The sequence below is a fragment of the Lissotriton vulgaris genome, unplaced genomic scaffold (assembly GCF_964263255.1).
Source record: "Lissotriton vulgaris unplaced genomic scaffold, aLisVul1.2 SCAFFOLD_1922, whole genome shotgun sequence".
Classification (NCBI taxonomy): domain Eukaryota; kingdom Metazoa; phylum Chordata; class Amphibia; order Caudata; family Salamandridae; genus Lissotriton; species Lissotriton vulgaris.
In genome coordinates this window covers 61255-83912 of record NW_028250986.1, presented here as the reverse complement: position 1 = coordinate 83912, position 22658 = coordinate 61255, and the positions used below count along the sequence as shown (strand labels likewise).

At 40.4% G+C, this 22658-nt stretch overlaps 1 protein-coding gene across 1 annotated transcript in view; it reads left to right on the top strand.

Annotated features, from left to right (window-relative positions):
- Positions 1–22658, top strand: part of LOC147663068 (putative sodium-coupled neutral amino acid transporter 8) — a gene marked incomplete at its 3' end in the record, with an annotated part of 197625 nt that overhangs the window by 133679 nt on the left and 41288 nt on the right. The window contains exon 6 of the mRNA XM_086950706.1: positions 10349–10463. Coding sequence (XP_086806832.1) covers positions 10349–10463 — 115 coding nt within the window. The remainder of the gene's footprint in view (positions 1–10348; positions 10464–22658) is intronic.

Below are 22658 nucleotides of genomic sequence, written 5' to 3'. Positions count from 1 at the left end.
GCAGGGTAGGCTATTCCCATGAACAGGGCAGAACTGATTTATGTAAGGCGGGACAAGGTCTAGAGTGGGCCATTAGGCTAACAGCGATAGGTTGGAATGCTTCCCAGAGTGATTTTAAGCATTCCACCCTGTTTGTATGTATGATTGATAAACTATGTTGCTACCACTACAAGGTTGCTAATTGGTCTTATTATACACCTTACAATTCTCATTACACACCTTAGTATGTGTCTTTTTTGTCCTACTTGCAGATGTCAGTGTATATAGTGAAAATATGAACGTTCGTGGCGAAGAGCTATTAAAAAAAAAAAAAAACTAGCTGCACAAGACGCCATTTTTTAAAAATGGTGTTCTCGAGGCAGCCAGTCGGTATCAATATGTGGATATTGAGTATTTAGGGAAGAAACAATTTGTCTCCCACTTGATTAACTCATGGATGGTAGACAAGACCGTCCCATTCTCAAATATCAAGATGCGTAGAAGCCTTCCGAGATTTAGTTAAGGTTTAGATAAGAGTTAAATCAAGTCCAAATGTCAGAGAGAGGAGATGCTCTGTTAGGTGAAGGCAGAATTTGCAAGTGTGGTGTCATGAAGTGAGCTCTAAACTACAATCAAGTTGATTGGTTGTGGTTCTCTGCCCAACTCAAGTCCTTTTTTTTTTTAAACCTACTTTTAGAAAAATGAAATTTTCTGGATGTAGCTTGTTCCAAAGGTCGCTTCTTAAAAACTTTGTTTTATCTGTTACATTTTTTTTTATGATAAATGGAGACCGCCATATTGAGTTGTGCGATATCGTTGTTTTACTGTTCAGGATGATTTTAGAGAATGTAGGTTTTATTGGCTGGATGGAATGAGTTTTAAACGGATAGTTACACTTAGTTTTATATTAAATCATTGTGGGGGTATTTTATCTTAAGAATTCTTCTTTAAAAGACCAAGATCTAAATAATCATATGTTTTTTAACTGAATGTTTATGGACAGCAGTTGTTAATAACCAAGGCCTAAATGGAAATGCAGTGATCTTTGGAGCAAAAGATTACATGTAAATTATTGGGCTCTCCAAGGGTTTCATGAATGGTGCATGCCTGTTTACAGGGCTCGAGTCGGGGGTACACGCAGGTACACGGCGTCCCCCCACTCTTTTCACAGGGTGAACGCCCTCCCCCCAGCCAAGAAGCTGTACGCCACAGAATAATGCTTAACGTGTCCCGGTGTCATTTTCTAACACCAGGACACGTTCAGCACGTGACGTCATGAAGTCATTTGCATATCGTCAGTCCCCCCACTTCTTTTTATAGGATTTGTTCCCTGCCTGCTTCACATGGTTCACTGTGTTTTTGATTGCATGCTATGCCACTGCTCCAACCTCATAAAACATCTGGGTAATGCTTAGAACTTCCCACGTGCCACCACTTCGCCAGCTGCTGGCATTGCACAAGTAACAAATGCCCTTTCTTCCAGAAGAGCTGTCTTTGCAAACAAACCTGCGCTTCTAATCCTTCTAATGACTTGTGCGTGGGTTAGTTATTTATGACTTGCGTGCCAACAGGGAAGCGCTTCTTGGAAAGTCAGTCCAGTGATGAGCAATCGGAGGACTAAGTTTAGATTTCCCAGCGCTTCCTTTGCATATGTTATTTCGATGAGTTTTATAAGGCACAAAGCCCTTCTGTTGGTGCACTGATCGGTGTTTACCTCCTGTCGCCCAGGCATTCTTCCTAGGGTGACCAACCGTCCGTAAAGATCACGGACCGTCCGTTATTTTAGTATGATGTCCTTCAAGCGCCGTAATGTGGGGTCCCCAAATTACTGACCCCTTACAGACATCATACTAAAATGAAATTGGGGAATTTCAGGAAGTATGCTATTCCCCTGCCAGGGGCCCTATGAGTTTATAAGTATTCACTCTGGCCCCTCGCACTTCTCTTATTTTTTTCAGTCCGTTTTGTTTTGGTTAATTAGAGACAGAAAAAAATGTTTTGATAAAACATGCAAATTATGTGGCATATTACGTGGGAAATACAATAAATAAAGATCATGTGATGAACACTGCATTCACAGAATTGCCTAAATCCACGGACTACCACAATTGCCCATTGATTTGCTAACAATTTATTTGTGAAAGGTAAGTAAAATCTAAACATTCTAATTCCAGTCAGTGCCTATTGTTACTTGAAAACAGCTTTTTAAGTTATCTTCCTGAGAATAGACCTGTAACATTTAATGGGGTCCTATACTGACATCTCGAGGTTCTAGTGACGTTTACAAACCACTTGGTCTTCGGAACTCCTGGTTTATAATCTTACCAGAACCCCTCAATGGTACTATTGGGTCATATTGCATGTTACAAGTTATTTTTTTGTTTAATAATTTTTTATTAAGTTCTCAGAAAAAGAGAAACATTATTAGTCAAATGAACACATTATGAATAAAATATAACAATATATGAGAAAAACATGAGCAAATAATTCAAAAGAGGAAAAGGTAAGAGGAAGAAAGAAAAAATAGGAAGAAAGATAGAGGAGGAAAAGAAAAGGAGTTAAAAGGCATAAAAGAAAGTTTGAAATTAAGATACAGGTGCATGTGTAGAAAGATAATAAGTAAAAGGTAGCCAAAGTAGGTCAGATTTAATTTTGTAGGTAAGAGGAGAAACAGTAGCAATTCTGTGTTCGTTACAAATATAGTTCCACCAAGTTAATAATGATAATTTAGTGTTATCTTTCCAACAGGACAGAAGCACTTTAAATGCTAGAGCAATAAATAAATCAAACCGCAAAGAAATATGATTAGAAACATCAAAATCAGATGAGGAATCTATAAAAACATTTTGTATTGATAACAGTATATTACATTGAAATATTTTCATACATTTAGACCAAATACATTGCCAGAACTTCAATACATTAGAACAATCATAAACATGATGATTTAAAGTCCCAGTGGACTCAGAAAAAGACCAACATAGGGACGAGGAAGTAGGGGATCTACAAACAGGGGTGATAACAGCTCTACTATAAATAAAGTATAGGGATTGAGTAATATGTGCGGCAATAGAAGTTTTAAATAACTTGAGCCATAATTTATCCCAAGAAGAGATAGGAAGGGACAAAGATAAGTCTGCTTCCCAGAGTAATTCTACATGGGATTTAGGTTGTTCAATAACGGGTGATAACAACATTTTATAAATAGAGGCAGCCTTAGGCCTATGTTCCTGAGAAACACTGTATAAAGGTGAGGGTGAAGTGAGTAAGGGAGAAGCTAAAGGGAAATTGTTAGAAGATAAATAAGACTGCAAAGCTTTTGATACGAGAAGATACTCATTAAAAAATGAATCCGGTAAATTCTATTGTAATTGTGATTCATGGACGGGAATAACAGAAATATGCTGGATTAATTGATGAATACAAATGATTCCCTTCTCCTTCTAATGTTTATAATAAAATGATTCACGTTTATATTTGATACATTAATTATACCAGAAAGTGGAAGTCAAAAAAAATTGATATAAATTTAGACCATCTGAAAAAATATTATATAATTGTTGGGAGTATTTTAAAATAGGATTATCCGATATGAAGGTGCAATTAGACATATAATATTATATTTCGAAAAGCAAAATCTGTTAATAGGGAACGCTCAAACAATCCAACGCGGGATAGGGATATCAGCAAAATCATAAGTTGAGACAAAAAATTGACGTATTAAAAATTCAGAATGATAGGATTTAAAATCCGGAAAATGCATATCCACTTCTGTTTTGGGACGTTTAAGTTTCATAAAAATGCGGGGTATTTGTTATTCCATAAAAACTTTGTACAAATAGAATTAATCTGTGACAAATATAAAACCGGAATCTGAAAAGGTAACATGGATAATGTATAAAGGACATGGGGCACAATCATCATTTTATTAGTATCTAATCTACCCCACCATGACAAATGAAGAGGAGACCAAGAAAGGAGTGAGTGTATAAGGAGTGAGTGTATTTTGGTAGTTATTGCATTAAACGTGTAAGTTATTGTGGTAGTTAAGGTAGAAGAAAACCAAATACCAAGGTATTTAATTTTTGCGGGACACAAGGTAAAATTTGTATTATTAAACCTATATTGATAGCAGAGAGAGTTCAAGGGTAAGACTTATGTCTTAGAAAAGTTCAGTTTATATCCAGAGATACTGGAATACAACTGAACCTCATCCAAAAAGGGAGGAAGGGAGGTAGTGGGATTCGACATATATACCACAATATCAGCGTATGCTGATAATTTAGTTTCTTTAGAATGGTGTTAAACCAGAAATAAGTGAATTAATTTGAATGTGCTCAAGGAAAGGTTCAAGACATAAAACAAATAACAAGGGTGAGAGGGGGCAACCCGGACGTGTACCTCTATATAACGGAAAGAATTTAGAAAATGGTTATTTACTAAAATACTAACACGGGGGAAAAGAATATAAGAGTTTAACATGAGAAATTATAATTTGGACCAAAACCAAACCTTTGAAGTGTATTAAATATAAATTGCCAGTTTATATGATCAAAAGCCTTCTCCGCATCTAGGGACAATGCTGCAAGTGGAGATTTGTACTTCCTCTCGAAGGAGATAACACTAGCAAACATGCGAGCATTGTCAGCAGCCAATCTGTCCTTAACAAACCCAGCTGATCTGTTTTAACCAATAATGGAATAATAATCTCGAGTCAGGAGGCAAGGATTTTAGCAAATATCTTACAATCCTAATTAATTAACTAAATGGGCTGATCATTTTTACTGAGGGAATGGTCTTTATCAGGTTTGGGAATAAGGACATTCAGAGCCTCTATAAATGAGCCAGAAGCTTTAAAATCAGCAAGAAATGAGTTGAAAAGGGCCAGAAGTTTGGAGCAAAAATAGAGGAATAAGTAGAAACAAATTCACCAAAAAGACAATCAGGACCAGGTGCTTTCGATTTTTTAAGGATTTAATGGCATCCTTTATTTCTTGAAAAGTAACTTCTCTTTCTAGTAATGCAAATTCATCAGGAAGCGAAGGAGGCTTAGGTAGGAACAAAAAAAGTGTGTACATTTTTGATTATAGGGATTTGTATCCTCAGAATATGATTGGTAATAATCCTGGAAAGCAGTAGCAATATAATCATCAGAGGATGCTAAATTATTAGTGGATTTATTTAGAATAGAACCAATATTTTTACGTTAAAGTTAATTTTTTAACTAGTTGGCCAGCATCTTGCCAGCTTTATTTTGACCCCTGTGATGCTTACTTAATTTTAAGGACATTACACGCATCAATTGTAGCAAGCTTGTTAAGAGCAGATTTGGCCTTAATTCATGAAGAACAGAGGAAGATCTTGAGATAAAATAATTGTTCGAGTAGTTTGAGTTGTTGTAGTAAAGTTGTATACTTGGCCTTAGTGGTTTTCTTTTTTGCTTAATATGCAATAGTAAAGGCACGGAAGGAAGACTTAAAGGCATCCCAGTTATTAGGAATGGGAGTGTTCAAAGGATTATTAATAGTAAAAAGCTTGTTAATTAAAGTAGTAGCTTCAGTTACATAAGCAGTGTCTGTTAACAAAAAATTATTACGTTTCCAACAACCAAATTTAGGAGAATTCAGGAAAAGGTCAAGAACAGAAATAACAGGAGCATGATCAGAGATTAAAAATAGGTCCAATTTCAGAGGATTAAATAGATGGGAGTAAGGGTTTGCTAACCAAAATATAATCCATTCTAGAACGAGTAGGATGAACATTAGAAAAAAAAGTAAATTCAAGGGAATCTGGGTTACAGGTCATTCAAACTTGATATAAGGACCATAAGACAAAGGCAGATTGAAATGATTTATGGGTTTTATCAGGATTAAATTTACATTCAGATTGTCTAGCTGAGAATGGGTCCAACCATTGGTTAAAATCCCCAGCAGCAAACATATTTGGGCTATCAAGTGAGGAAAGTAAAAGGTTAATACTATTCCAAAAGTCGGGGTCTGGTTTACCAGGGCCGTAAATATTCAATAAGACAAGTACTTTATTTTGAATAACAACCTTTACCATTACCCAGCGTCCATCACTATCACATTGTGTGGATAACATTTGTACATGTAAAGATTTATGAAATAGTATAGCTACACCACCCTTCTGATTAGAGGCTAGAGAATAAACCGCTTGACCCACCCATTGTCTTTTCAATTTAAGTGATTCTATATCATTACAATGCGTTTCTTGAATAAATGAAACATAAGAATTCTGTTTAGACAAATGAGAGTACTTTTTTGAATTTGTGAATGGATTTCCAAGACCACGAACATTCCACGTGACAATATTGCACATAACTGAAGGAAGGGAGGGAAACACATGGATGAAGATGATGCACTTCAGGAGAACTGGAAGCAGAAAAACACCACTTATTAAATGAATACAATAAACTAAATGTAAGGCCACGCATAATAGGCACATGCATCAATCTACATATTGTCAAAAAGAGAAACAGAAAAGAATAGATGAAGAAAAGAGGATATGAAGGAAAAAAAGTAGATCAATGAAAGAAATCCAGATCTAAGGGAGAGAACGAAATAATCATGAAGCGTGACTGCACCGAGAACAGATGGAACAGCAAAGGAGCAAAATTAAGAAATAGAAGAAGTAACAGCCATAAATCTATTTAGAGAGAGATAAGGGAGAGAAATTAAAGACGTTGAGTAGAACTATCCATAGAAGATGAGACTGGGAAAGAAATACCTCAATTTGACAGCGTCATCAAATGAGCGGGAGAAGCCGTTATGAGTAATATTACACAAACAAGGATGTGAAATGCCATAAAGAATATTTATCTGTCATCTGAGGACAAAGTGCGAGAAATTCCTTCCTTCTGGCATTGGTGGCATTGGAGATATCTTGAGAGAAAAATTATATGACCAGCCCAAACAAGTCGACGTTTCACCTTTGCTGCCTGTAAGACGCGCATAAGGTCTGTGAATTCCAAAAATAGCATTATAATTCCTCTAGGTCAAACAGAGTTCGGTTGAAGATGGCCCAAGCGATGAGCACGTTGGATATTCAGTGAAGGGGCTAGTGACAGATCAAGGAGCTCTGACGTAATTTTTTAAGAAAAAGGAGAATGTCAGGACCTTCCAAATTTTCTGGTAAGCCATAAAATCAGAGATTATTGCGTCTATTGCGATTTTCAAGGTCCTCTGTGTGAAGCTTAAGCCGCTGAACCTCTTGCTCCAGAATAGGAATTTTGATAGAGACCGCATGTAGATCACTAATACGTTGCTCCATAACAAATACCTTTGCTTCCATTGTGATCCATCTATCTTCAATTTACTGGAGTTTGTCCTTGGTAGTGGACAAAAAGGCATTCAACCCCTTCACCTCATCAAGAATAGAATCAAGGACAGGGTTATGTGACGAGAAACTGGGTGAAGGGGGATCATTCTTAGCCCTTTTAGGTTTTGTGCCAGAAGAGGAAGCTTTACCATGAGAGCAGTTGTCACTGGCCATCGTGGAACGTCAAGAAGGATAAAAAATCACTATTAATGGAGACCGCAATCTGCCCATAAGCAGAATAAAGTACATTTTCCTTCTCTGTGGGAGACTTAAAGAGGACAGCAGTAGGCTGAAAGTAATGAGTCAGAGTTCACATGAAGACACTGCTGACCCACCAGTAAAAGCTCTCAATATGGCTAAACATAGTAAAAATTGAGGATACAATCTCAGCAAAATTCATGAAAGCGCACTCCTGAGGGAATGGCAAGAGATAAACATCTCAAACTGCAGGGAAGAAAATAGTCCAAGTAGCAGGCAATTATGCATATTTTTGCAGGATTAGTGTGTGCTAGTAAAAAGATAGAGAAAGAAAAAATTGTATGGAAAGCGCCGGTTTTACCTCAGTAGGAAGTCTGAGATGACTAGCGGCAGGCACAAAATGGCGACCGCTCGTGTAAAAGTGAGTAAAAAATTACCGTCCCTGTAATTAGCACAAGCAGGAGTAGACAAGAGGAAGGGCTCCAGCAGTTGCTCCAGTAGATCTGATTCATCTGGAAGGCTTCCATTTCTCTCGAGCGCCGCAAATAATGGCTGAAAACAGTTAGTGAGCTCCGTGATCTAGCGGAGCTCCGCATGAAGTCGCCATCTTGAGTCTGCGTGAGACCACACACCCCTTGCACTGCTCTTTTAACCCCTTGGGCGCGGCCGCGATTCTGCGCCTGTGCAGCAGAATCGCGAGTGGGCGGGTTCATGACTGCCCCCAGCTGTCATCATCACACGCCCACCGTAGTGCATGACAGCTGGGGGCCGTCATCAGCATCGAAGGGGTTAAACTGTAGGCTGAGGCTGCTGCAGCCCCTCCCAAACCTCGCACAGACTGTGGACTGGCCCATTGTCATTCTGGGACTGTAGCTGATTAGCATGTGACATATAGAATGACAATGGGCCCTATTGTAGGGACAGCATGTAGGGTGCCTTTTCCTGCATCCGACTAAGTCAAGGCATTCTGCTTTTGTCTTGGTGCCATGCTTGAGAAAATAAAAATAAAATAACTGTCGGTGGCAGAGCATTCATTTGTGCAAAACCTCCATCTATAGGTAATTTACCACATTTTCAAGGTGGATATTTGTGAAGGGTAGAAGTGATCACCCCTTTTAAAATATTGTTCAGTTTCTGATGTCCCTGAAAATATTATCTCAATAAATATAAGATGCAAGGTGAAATAATTTGGAGTAAAAATGAATATAATAGGCTATTCAGCGAAGTGCTTCTTAATGTCCTGGGACTGCAACAGAGTTTTCACTGTACATTTAAAAGTAAGATTTAAACATACAAATAAAAAAATACTATTTAATGTTTATTGTTACATTAGTACAAATCTTGATTGCAGAAAGGACCTGATGTTGCTTGGCAAGGCTGCGGGCATACTGAAAAACTGAAGTGCACGATTGTCTCAACCTTATATAAACTTATTTTGACTTGTACTTATTTTGGTTGTCTCTTTACTTGTATACTATTGTGCGACTTCCTCTGATATGTCTGTAAAACATGTTTCATCCCAAATTTTTGTCCTGAATTTTGACCTTTTTGTCCTGAATTTTTACACTGACCGTCCTAAATTTGCACCCATGCCAGTTGGTCACCCTAGTTCTTTAGTTTCTTAGTCCTGCATGGGAGCCTTTCCGCTGATCCAGGCACCTCACAGGGCGCCAAATCTAAGGAAAAAATACAATTTAAAAAAATTGATGCTGGGGAATGAAATGATGCTGGTGTGCGCTGTGAAACACCGGGAGAGGCGAGGGTTGATGGAGTCTCAGAGAGCAAGCTGAGTGAAGGCTGTCGCTGATTTTTAAGTTTTCGGAAAGGACAGAGAAAAGAAGTCCATGCATCGATTCACCGTTTGGCGTGTTTTGGGGATGATGCGAACTGCTGGCTGGCTGGCCGTGTAAGTGTTTGTATCTGCGCGTGTGTGTGAGTCTGCGTGCGTTTGTGTCTGTGTCTGCAAGTGTGTGTGTGTGTGTGTGGGGGGGGCGGGTGTCTTCAAATTGGGGGGATTGTCTGCGCGCATGGGGGTGTGTGTCCGCGCATATAGGGTGTGCGCATATGGGGTGTGTGCGCATATGAGGGGGGGGGGTGTCTGCGCATAAGGGGGGTGTCTGACTGCGTGTCTGCACGTGTGGGTGTGTATACATGCGTGGGGGGGGGGGGTGGCTTCCTGCATGTGACTGTACGTGTCTGCTCGTGTGTGTCTGCAAGAGTCTTTAGAGAACTTTGCTGGTCAGTCAGATCGCCCAATGCTGCCCACTTCATTCTGCAAGACTTGTTTTTGGGCAAAATGGTAGTGTAAAAGAAAACTGAGAACTCCTAGGTTTTGCAGCAAACTTTCTAAAAACCTATGTGGTTAATTCAAATTGATCAATTTAAAATGTATTGTCGAGCACCAGTGATTAAATGAATGTATGCACTATGATGCATGGGCTACTATTTCCGCCCCTTTAGGTTTCAGCTTTCAACTCTAGGAAAGACCTCAACCTCGCTCACGGTTTATTTATTTATGCGATTTTGTATGGCGCGTACCCGGAGGTGTCAGAGCGATTTACAATAAAGTGAAGTAAAATTAGATCAGACATTACGGGCAACATGATAAAGGCGACATGACGTGTAACTACTAGATTCCTTCAGAGCGAGGGTTACATATTTACAAAATATAGATGAACTAAAAAGTTAGCTGCCACAGCTGGTGTAGCAATGTAGCGAGAAGTGTGTCTTGTTTCCTTGGACAGTCTGCTTGGTAGAAGCCCTGAATCTACAGTGCTGTCACAGTGTGTGCGTAATGTGCGTGCGTAATGTGCGTGTTTCTTTCGCATTCCAGTGCCACGAGTCCTCCATTGCCATCTACAGCAGCATGCGGAACCAGAGGCTGCTCAACTGGGTCATGACGTCATCAGTCTCCATGTTGTTCTGTTTGGTGATTTACTCCCTGACAGGTAAGGCACATCTACACTTTATTAAAAAAAAAACGGAGAAGTGTGTTGTAATTGTAATGTGGGCGTTCATCGGAAAGGGCAGCTTGTGTGACCTATTCCTGTCACATACATATACAATTCATTTGCACTTGGTAACAGCAGTTTATTTTCACGAGGCTGTACATTACATTGCCCATTGCAATGGGAAAAAAATATAAAGGGTTACAAAAATGTGCAAGGGCATTTGATGGCAGTGGGAAAAAAACAGATCTTCTAGGCCCCAGCCATCTTATGCAGGGCGCCCAAAAATGCCTGCTTGGTCCATGTAATATCCAGCTTGAGCGCCATTTTAATTTTGAAGACTGCAGTAATATATTGTATCTCGCAACAGTGTAGATTGTCTTCATTTCATGGTGTTCTACAACAATTAGGATTTCGGCCTTTACTACCGGTGTAATGCTATTGATATGCAACAACAAACAACCTGCAACCAAAACATATAAACTGTGCCAAGAGAAGCCTTTTTTGTGGGAGTGAAAAGCTTTCATTTTGCACCCCCTTATTCCGGGGTACTTAACAAAAAAAAAATTACAATCTGAAAGACACCTACTTTTTTGTGAATAATTAATAAATGATAGTGATCGCTATTCAGCCACTGAGTAAATAGTGAATTTTCTCAGCTGTTTACCTGGCTGCTGGCTAATAGTAGAGATTCTGCACTGTTTAGGTAGCAGCCGTGCAACTAGCAGAAAACTTCACAATGTACACGTGCATCGCCTAAATGAGCTTCTGTTCTGCTTAGATGGCAGCTGTACAAAAGTAAAGAATCTTAAAAATGTACCTGCCCTGTGCCCAAGTATCAGACATGATATACAATGTGGCTGGTGGTCACGCAAACAGAAAAGAAACTTCACTGTTCTCCTGGCCAGTGGCAAAATGGCAACCATTGAGCACTATTTGCCCTTTAGCCTGGCAAATTGCCAAGAAACCCCCCCTTTTACCCGGCTGCTGGCTGCATAACAGAAAATACGTACTATTTACAAATGGGAAATATATTTATCTATTTACCCGCTGCTGGCTAAAAATGTACTATTTGGCTGGTGGCCTAGCGCATAGCAAATAAACACGCATTGCTTACCTCACGATTGACTAAGTAGCATAAATTATCTGCTGTTTGGCCAGCAGCCGTTCCAATATCAAAGGAATATCAGTGTTTACCAGCCACCTGGATCAATGGACTGTAAGCACAATTTGTTCAGTAGCTGTAAACATCAGCCATTGAAATATCACATATTTTAAGTGGCACTTAACAGAAGGTACAACTGCAAACAAGGAGTGAACACAGTTGGCGCGCGCGTCTCCTTAGGCAAGTTCATGCCCAAACTTCATGCCCAAACTGGCTTAAATGCAGTTTGGATCCGAACAGAACTAGCCCGTAGGTCTAAAGGGACCAATAGCCAATGTAAGTGATGTTTATAATGCTGCTGAGTTAATTTGAAAGACATGGCTCGGAAAGCCAATCCATTATTCCAAGGGCCAAGACGCAGCACTTGGAGGCTCTTTGTAGAGAGATCACCTACTTCACAAATGTTCTTTTAAGTTTACCGAAATGTAGTGTTTTAGTATGCTTTCTATTTGGCACCGTATGACCTGTTGTCCTGTAGTAGAACCTTTCGCAGATTCCTTTGTAGTTGGAATGTTTAGGTGGGAGGATTGACATTTGATGCTGCCCACCAGCCTGCATGTTCCAGGGTGGCTTGTCTCAGTTTTCTAATTGATTAACCTGCATCTTTACTCCACCACCTGGCTCCTTGGTGAATCAATCATTACAATGCGACTGTTACCACGCATTACCATTACAACGCAGCTGTTACAACGCAGTTACCGTTACCACGCATACCATTACCACGCAAGAGTTTTACAGTGCATGTGCCGTTCCCATATATGGCTTTAGAACAATTTCATTGTACAGTACTGCATGGTAAAGGCATATGCGTTTTAAATGGAAGTATAGGTAAATATTCATCTCAGAGGTGTGTATATATATATGTGTGTGTGTGTGTGTGTGTGTGTGTGTGTGTGATTAACAAAGGTATTTAACCATGATCATTTTTGTTTGCAATATATAAATTGTGTAAGGAATGTCTAATCATGTTGAAATGTTGCATAATATCAATTATATATATTCAACAATGATCATAAATCTAGACATCGCCAATGGGAGTTACTAAATGGTGATTAGTCCAATGACTTATCATGCGAATAATTCCTCCTATTTGTACTTAATAATTTTGCGATATTTTGCACAAAATGTCCTACTATATATTGGATAAGTATAAATTTTTTTTCCCGGTAGATCGGCACATTAGTATAGTTGAATATTGTGATGTCAGATATGCCCTTGTATTATACAACCAATGCCCCCCTTTACAAGCCTGTTCTCCATGCCTATTTGAATTTGTCCAATCAAAATTGAGCACTTTCACTTTAAATATTTTACCCTCACTCACTATCGCTGTCATGTGAGCAAGGCACAGGGGTGCCGAAAAGTTATGAAACCGACAAGCGATTAAAGAAATTGAACACCGTGAAGTTTGGTCCGTGCTTTGTGTTTCTGCGCCAGCTGGGAGTGTGTGGCGATGCGCAGGAAAACATTGGTCGGATATATATATATATATATATATATATATATATATATATATATATATATATATATATATATATATAGATATATATCTATAGATATATCTATAGATATATCTATAGATATATATCTATCTATATATCTATATATCTATATATCTATATATCTATATATCTATATATCTATAGATATATTCTCTCTCCATTTTTGCAGTGCACGAATCATTCCAAAGAAGATCAACAACTCCTCAAATGGATAGCAGAATATAGTTCCTTATTCAAAATAAAGGACAAATGTCCATCCGACGACGCTTTTCACTCCTCAAGGGAGCTTGTTCACATAACGCGCTCAGAGAACAGCCATTTTATAATGGACATAATAGTGGGACAAATCAAAATTGTGCACAACCTCGCAGTGAAGGTGATAAAAACAAATGACAGACCAATATGTAAAGGTATACTAGACAATACAAACAAGCGCCATTTTTAAATGGTTATGCAAATCGAGAATAGATTAACATTATCAATTTGATATGCGAATGTTAGAAATAACATTTTATAATTAGATAAAAAACAATTAATAAATGAATAATACACAATGATTAATGACCATAGTTGCAAATGATGAACATCATTATAATTATGACAGTGTCTTGATAAAAAACAATGAATAAATGAATAATACACAGTCAATGATTAATGACCATAGTTGCAAATGATGAACATCATTATAATTATGACATAGTGTCTTAATAAAATTCAAAATATGCAAATAATTGTTAAGTCATTTGACAAGTGTCACTTAATAAAAATTTAAATTCATAATTCATATCTGTTTTGCAATGAGTAAACCATCAGAATACCAGTCTGGAATGTTACAGACATATTTAATAATTCATTTTTGTATTAATCTTTTTCAATTATATGGTTTGTCAAACAAAGTGCTCAAAATGTGCAGTTTTGTTACCAAAAAACAAATAATAAAAATAAAACCCACATTTAAGTGTGATTAAAAATAAGTATTGCTCACAGCCGAGTAAGCGGCAAAGACAGTTGTATTAAAGCTTCCAGTGTTTTATAAGAAATAATTTCCTATAGAAACATAATTATGTTGAGATTCATGCAAGAAACCAATATAATTGTAATGGTCATCAGCCGATGACCTAATTCATGTAAATCAATCCTATAGAAATATGATTTTCAAACATTATATAAAGATTTTAACAGACAGAACAGTTCTTTCAGCTAGGTCAACAAATGTTGTTCAAATCTTCCGTCAAATTTAACCCATTAGGGGCCTTGGTGTCTAAAGCAAATATGAAGTGCGATTCTTTTTGCCTTAGTAGCTTGTCCCGATTCCCACCCCGTCCGGGCTGGGGCACTGAACACAAGACAGTATATTCAAGATCTTTAAGCAATTTATTATGTACAGATCGAAAGTGCCTTGCTACAGGATAGTTCTCATCACTGTTAATGATCGCTCGTATGTGCTGCAAGATGCGTTTATGCACAGGAAGTTTCGTGCTGCCTATATATTCGAGATTGCAGGTACATTTTAGTTTATAAATTACATACTCTGATCTGCAAGTTAGATGTTCTCGAATAGGCACAGGGACCTCACTAAATGCGGTCTTCTAGTGGGTACTATTTTGCAAACGTGCAAGCACGGCAAGAAGTGCACTTAAAAAATCCTGTTTTATGAAACCAAGGTTTTTTCGGAGATACCTCAGGTGATGGTTTATCCAATGCGCCACGCATTGAATGCGCCCTTCTGAAGGTTCTATCAGGGATAGCAGGTAAAATGAGAACTAGAATGAAATCTGTTAGTATTATTGGCCATTCCTTGCAGATGATGCGCCGTATTCTGCGTTTCTGTGCACAAAAAGTTGTGATCAGTCTAACTGAACATTCTGAAACTGTTATCAGATTTTTTCGGTGCAAGTAGGGACTTACGATCAAGCGATTTAGCTTTAATTAGAGCCTGATCCAGAGTGTTTTCAGAATAACCCCTATTAAAAAAACGCAGTTTAGAGTCGTTTAAACATTCGTCAAGTGATGTGGCGTCACTGCAAATTCTACAGATACAAATAAATTCCCCATAAGGGATACTTTTAATGGTATGTAGTGGGTGGGCACTCCGGGCATGTAAAATCGAATTGCCCGCTGTAGATTTGCGGAGTTATCGGGTCTCAAGTTTAGAGTCTTTTATAAACATCTGCACATCAAGGAATTCTGCCATGTCAGAAGTGATAGAAGCCGTGAATCTAAGATTGTGTGTTAGTGTTTAGATCAGATACAAAAGATAACGCCTCATCTATTGTCCCTTTCCAGATTATACACACGTCATAAATATATATATATATATATATATATATATATATATATCAGATTACAAAGTCCAATCAGGGAGCGCACATTCAGGTAGTCAACATGCAGTGTAAGTGCAGATTTATTCAATACTGGTACAGGTTTCGACTGTCACCAGTCGTGATCACTGTGTGGTTCCGTCATACATCCGCTGATCATGCATCGTAAATAATACACCAAATGGGTGGCTAATGATTGTGTGCCAGCATTCTGATGACTAGGGGATACCCAAATTGTACACGTTTTTGAGTGCCATTTGCTACTGACCCGCAACCCAGGCTGTACACTGGCAGGTCCCAGTAGGAACAAATTCATTTTGTATGGACACAAGATTTTTAACTAGTGTCGCTGTGGGCAGATTGGGTACTGGCACTTAAATCTCCAAACTGTGGTCTCTTGCCTTCATCTTGCATGGGGGCTCTGTGTGTACGGCTTACTAAATGGTAGGGAACATTTGAGCCTGGGTGCATCCTGAACAATTTGGTCCTCCGTAGTAAGCTGGTTTTGGTCCATGGAAGACATGCTAGCCTGCGCATGCTGCCTCCTAAGCCCACCTTCTTAAAACTAGTTGTAGTTAGTGGATGAGGAGAAAGATGCCAACTTATTCCCCTTGTTGCATTAGGCAGGGGTGGCCTTAGGCATTTGCAAGTTGTGCACCTGCACAGGGCCACCAATCCCCAGGGGCCACCACGCCAATATATATCCTTAATATAATAATCCTTTGAGGATGAATACATATTTGCGTGGCGGCCCCTGTCAGGGATTTGGCGGCCTCTGGCTCTGTTCCACTTCCAAACACCCTGGACCCCCCTCTTCACTGGCCTCAGTGCTCTGCCCTGCCGAGACCCCTTCTTCCGGGGCCCTCTATCTACGCTCCCTGCCCAGGGCCGCCATGAGCCTAGAGCCGCCCCTGCATTAGGCTTCCTCCTGCTTTAGTGAAACCCACTTCTCCCTTGTTTCCTATATTGCTATTGGTCCCTAAGGCATTGGGATCAGATGGAGGACTGTCTGGCCAGGACTCGTCAGCACAGCTTTGACCAGTTCGCACTGGTCGGAACAGTGATTTTGGCATCAGAATCCAGGAAGAGTTGGACAACACAAGGAAGAAGCACTTCCATCAGATTGTACTACTTAGTGTTGCAAGGTTTGTATAGTGCTTCTGGCCCCTGATAAGGTGCCAAAGCACTTTTGGGTCATTCGCTAAAAAGCAATTCAGTTTGTTCATGGTTGATATTGTTATGTTAATTTTATTTATATAGCGCATGGCTACCCCAGCAACGGGGCGTCCCAGCGCTTATGGACATTTCAGAAGGTGCAACAGCGCGGCCAGTGAGAGAGAGTTAAATGGAAGAAAACAGCCAAGTTTTGATCTGTTTCCGGAAGAGCATGTGGTTAGTGGTGGCCCGAGCCTTTAGAGGGATCGAATTCCATAGCTTCAGGGCCAGTTACCTAAAGGAGCGGCCACCGGCTCTACTCCTCCAGATCTTAATTGTGTGGCATACAGGAAATACTGGGTATTATACACGAGGGATGGAAATGTGCTCCAATAATTTCATAGCAGACGTGGTTGTGCTGAAGCATGAATGGAACAATAATGATGGTTCTGTCGGACTGAACTACACAGTAATATAGTATTCCCTGGTTTGTTACTCACAACATCCGACCCTATAAGGGTACAATGATAGTGGTACCTATACCAATATGAAACAGAACACACTGACCACAATGAAGATTAAAGTTTTAGTCATATACTTTTATCTTCTCTGAATTGTATTAAAACATTGATTATAGCTGTCCAGACAAACACAAAACTTATATACCACATACATTTTGAGCAGGACTCGTATACATTTAAAACAACATATAAAATTGTCAAGTCACGAAAATATTAGTAGCATCAACTATAAGAGCAATAATCCACTAGGCATATCAATTCTTGGTTCCTAGTAGATTTTATAAAGTTGATTTCACGATAGAGAAATTGCGTCAACGTTTCGACCCTGGGGGGGCGATGCGCTGGTTGTGCGCATCAGGGGCGGGTCTTTATCAGGACTGTACAGAACCATCATTATTGTTCTATTACCCACCCAGGTTCTGAAGGTTACACGGTCACCCCATTACATGCAATGGAAGCATGAATGGAAGCTGCGCAGTGTAAGAGCGAGGTTGCATTTTCAGACACAACACATATTCTTGGTAGTTGTACTTGGTTGGTAGATTGTAGTGTTTGTAGTCTGTCCTCCATGAAAAGTATTGGGTATCATGTGGAAGGTTCAGAAGCTTTCCCATCGTGTGACAACTATTTTAAAGATGTGCTTATACATGGAGGGTGGCACATAAAGTTTGATAGATGGAGTCAATCTAACCTACCACCATCCCTTTATCTGACCTACGGGTGATTACCTGTGGAGTAACAGCAAGAGTCAACCATCCAATATTCACTCCAAATACGCTTTTGCAATAGTCCAGATTCTCTTAATGTAGCCACAAAACAGACATCCTTCAGCAGACGAAAGTGGAACTGTCTGATCAAATATACCCTCCCCTTGACTCAAGCACAATATAGGAATATAAAGAGAGCGATGGGAGGCAAAGTAGACCGGATCATTAACTGTTCACATTGCCTCCATGTCTCCTAATGATTGACTCAGTTGCTCTCCTATTTTCCAATTATTTTCCCCTCATTATGGCAGTCAATATTCAATAATAAAACACTGAAACCACTTTCTAAAAAAAAATTGATACTATGACTTCCCTCCACGTAGTGTAACACACAAGAAGACAACAGTCTTCCTTCAGGAGACGGGTACATAATGCAAACAACCCAAAAACCCCTAGTGGAATTGTTTTAGAAAACCTTTCAAATGAACATGGACGATTTGAATAAGAAAAAATATTTTAATAGAATAATGTAAGGATGCAGTATTTGAAAGTCAATAACACATATATATGTATCTCAATCACCACCAGTTTTTTTCGTATGTTTTTTCAAAAGATAAATCACAAATCTTCTCAAACAGTTGAATACAATTTCCTTATAGGGTCCCATATACATTTGTTACACATGGTTGTAAAATATTTCCAAAGGGTTTTCCGAGAATAGAGCTTGCATTCTTGAGAACAACCACTCATTCAAATCACAAAACTCGTTGAGCCTAGAGTCCATGTGTCACTTTGGGGGGGGGGGGGGGGCATAATGCAAACCCACTCCTGCAGCAGTGACTTTGGTGATGCAGAACAGCAGAGCCAGTTTCACTTGCAAAAGAGCTGTGTGGCGGGGATAAGCGTGGAAGGCCTGAATGGCGGATGCTTGTCCTCTGCAAGTGTGGTGGTCCCAACTGGATGCAGACAGGCGCTTGGTTCCAGCAGTTACAGGCCATGGACACTATCTCCAGTGGGTGGTCATCTTGCGTGCCGTCTTAAGCATCAACCAGTGGTCCACCAGTCTCTTAGCATATGGCATAGATGCCAGACAAACCGATGTTGCTCTTTAGTTGAATGTCTTGGTGCAGTTTACTATGGGAACTGCTCAAACTGGTAGACACCTTGCAACACGAGTCAACTGCTGACTTTGCGGCCTCTGAAAGTCTGCTCCTTGTGGATGTTTCTCATGCTGGGAACATTCTGTTCTTTTCCTACTAGGCCGTCTCTCCTCCTGCAGGGCCAGGCCCTGCTCTTCCCTCTGACGAGGCACGCATCGTTCTTCTATGTACTAGGCAGACCATCCGCTCCTCCTGCAAGAAGTGCAGACTTGGTAAGGTCCTCTTACTGCTGGGAGTCGGACTGTCATGCAGACTCAGGTTCAGGTCACACAGCAGCTTTTTGAGTACTCTGCAGAGACTGAGTCCCTTGTTCATGAAGGTAGGATTTGAATAAAGTGCGCTAGTTTGGGTCCCTCTGACAGGTGTCAATAAAGGTTCTCCCAGACCAAAGTAAGTAAAGGCAACACTGGAGCGAGATAGTGCAAGTAGTGGACTAGTGTTACACTGGAATCCAAGAGCAAACCTAGCCGAAGTCTTTGGTGAAGCAAGCCAGAATTAGTGGGTTGCGGCTTCACACTCCCTTGGGCACGACTGGATCCACCCCCTATCTTAATCCAGGATGCATAAACGGCGACACAGCAAACTGCAGTAGTCTACAGGTAAACAGTGTTTCCTGGAGCCCTTCGCCTTATGCCACCACATAAGAGAAAGGGGAGGAGCCTGGTTTTAAATGGGGCTGAGATATCAACCGCACTTATGGCTGAAGCCCATTTGGAATTGTGGGAATGTTTAGGCCATTCCTTCTAGATGGAATTCCACCACTAGGGAATTGGGACCTTTGTGTCCTCCCTGATCCTCTTTGAACTCCATCCTGTATAAAGGAGAAAGAAAGGGATGGCAGACTGGGAACATTCAGGCTGCTGCTTTTTTCTCTCTCCGGAATCGCCAAGGGAAAAACAGGAGATTATCCTTAAGGGGGGAGGATAAGCATTCACGCTACATACCTGAGGTGACATTTCGATTTCTTTTGCCCAGGACCATAAAGAATTTCCAAAGGAAGGCTAAGGAGGGAAAAATTTGCCAGTGCAAAGTAATTCCCATCCATATGGTCACCCCATGTATAATATCTTCTTTAATAGTGAATTAATGGGACTATAACTAATTGAACTGAATATCATGGGAATATGAAGGAATATTCCCAGTAAATCGGAGAAAGAAAAACTGGCATCAACAACATGGGACTTAAACTGAGAGAGATTTTATTAATTTACATTATTACAAATACTATATGAAATGAGACACTGAGTAAGCAGACTTTGTTACCTCTATTCTTGTGACCTATGGGTCAATAATTTTAGAGTCCCGCTTTTAAAGACCAGGAATATGAATCCGTGATATACGTTTTCAGACCTTTGTTCAAATTACATTTTTCTGCTGTAGTTCATATACTGCCTTTGTGGAAGGTAGCTACTGTGCTGGCTCAAAGCAGAAGTATCCAAAACAAGGGCACACAATATAAGATCTCTATATCTGACAGTCATCAGTCTTCTGAAGCAGCCATCAGGCCAGGGAAAAGGGAAGGTTCTTTGCTTTAACAGCAGACTCCTGACCTATCCCTTGCTCCTACCATCCAGCAAATGTTATTGCTCAGGAAGAACTAATCAGATGCCCTTTACTAACAAAGACCTTATTGAATTTTTGTGGATAGCCCTTTTTTCATTGACCCTAGCTTCTGTCTAAGTCTCTTCAACCTCTGGCTGCAGCGATAGTCTATGCACTTCCTCTCTCTGGGGAAGCTTTAGCTGCTCTCCATCCTGTACCGTGCTACACCACCATTAGCATGCTTGCTATAGATCCACTGCACCTACATTCACTCAACACTCACATGGAATGTCAGTGCAAGGGTCTGGGAGTCACAAACTGGCCTTGATACTTGCAGCCTCTTTGCTGACATTCCATAAATTAATACTGGATACATACCTTATCGGCCCTTCAACTTGCCCTCTGCATTTCTCAGACCACTCATCCAGTGCAGAAGATACCACTGGTGGCATTGGTTGTCAGTGCTATCAAAGTTGGCAGTCGGAGCCCTTTGTTACTCTGGGTCCCTCTGTACGATGTCGGAGCCAATATTTCTGTTGCTTTCCTGAGCCCTAGTCTGTTAGTCTGAGCCTGTTTATGATCCTGAAGTCCCCTTTGCTGATTGCCATAGCTCCTTGACCCCCCTCTATTTTAAAAAAATGTAATATGTCAAGTCATATACAGTGCGTGGCTCCTTAACCCAGGAAACATCTGCCACATCAAGCATTGCATATCATTGTCTTTGACAGTTAGTTTATATATTATCATCAACATCATGAAGTACAATAGAACATAAACTCCTTGAACCCCACCCCCCGTTGCACTAACACTCTGCTGTGTTTCGGTTTTTGACCCCACTCGTTGATAGTCATTAACCATTGTTGCTGACTTCACCCCTCTGTTTCTCAAACCCTTTTGCCATGCTTCAGACCACAGTTCTTTTCACCTCCCCATCTTTAGACTTCTGGGCCAGGTTTCCTACCCTTTGCTCTCTGATCCACCCTTTGATACTGGAACATTTGTTTGACAGTGTCTGCTGACACTAGGAACTCCTATTGTAACAGCCCTGGGGTTTTATTCACTTTGCATGCTCTGATTGTTTAGCAAATACTTACCATCAATTCCATAAGTTTCCTGAAAAAGTAGTGGGTTTATAACTGTTGACCGCATAAGAAGCATGAATAAGAATTGTTCACAAAGGGGATATCCTAATACATGTGTCCTAGAATCACTTAGATTGCTTCCTCCCAGTCTGGACCTTCCCTGGATGCCACTGGTGATTTGTGCTGGAGTGAGTCTTGATACCCATGTGCTGTTCCTGAGGTCCTGGGACCCTTGGCTCTGCCAATGAGCACACCTCCTGACATTCTTAAAAACATGGGACTTAGAAATGTTTTGGTTCCAAAGGCCTATGTAAGCCTGGGACAAACCTACCAAGGCAATCCAACCAAGGTGTGTTGCTGCTGGGCCAAATATTCAGATTGCTTTTGTTTGGAGCTTTTATGCGGATTCAAATTGGTTTTGGCAGGACGTCACAGAAAGGGTATCTGGTCTAGTGAAGCTCTGTTTGGCTAGAGCTTGCGAACTTGTCCTACTGGAGGAATCCAAGGTAAAAAAGTGACTGTCGGAGTGTAGAAATCTTCACCGGGCAAAGAAACAAAGTATCCTGCCAGCAAGGGACCTTCCTTGGGGGCTGAATTTTGAATTGCTCCTTTTGAGATTTCCCATCCAAAATTCAACTTACTTCACAGGAACCTTGTCTGATGGCTATCCAGACCTGTGGAGCCCATCTCTGCCACAGCCTGCTTCCTTGCCCTGCCTAGGATTTTTCATGGCTATGCGGCAATAGAAATTGGCCCTATGGGAGAGGGCCTGACCCGTAGACCATGCAGTGCTACACCATAGCTAAGGCATAGCTTAGGAACTCCACCACTCATCTAGACCTTGCAACTGTGGTTTGGAGCTGCGAGGCCTGGGGGTGGGGCACCCAGGGTAAGGGAGCAGTCTTCCAGTTGCCTCACATCAATTGTCTAGTGCTGCAAGCCCATGGGAGAGTGTTTCTCCCCGGAGTCTCTCCACCATGATCCTGAGCTGTGAGGCCAAAGGGAGAGAAGGCACCTTTTCCTTGGCCCCACATCTATCG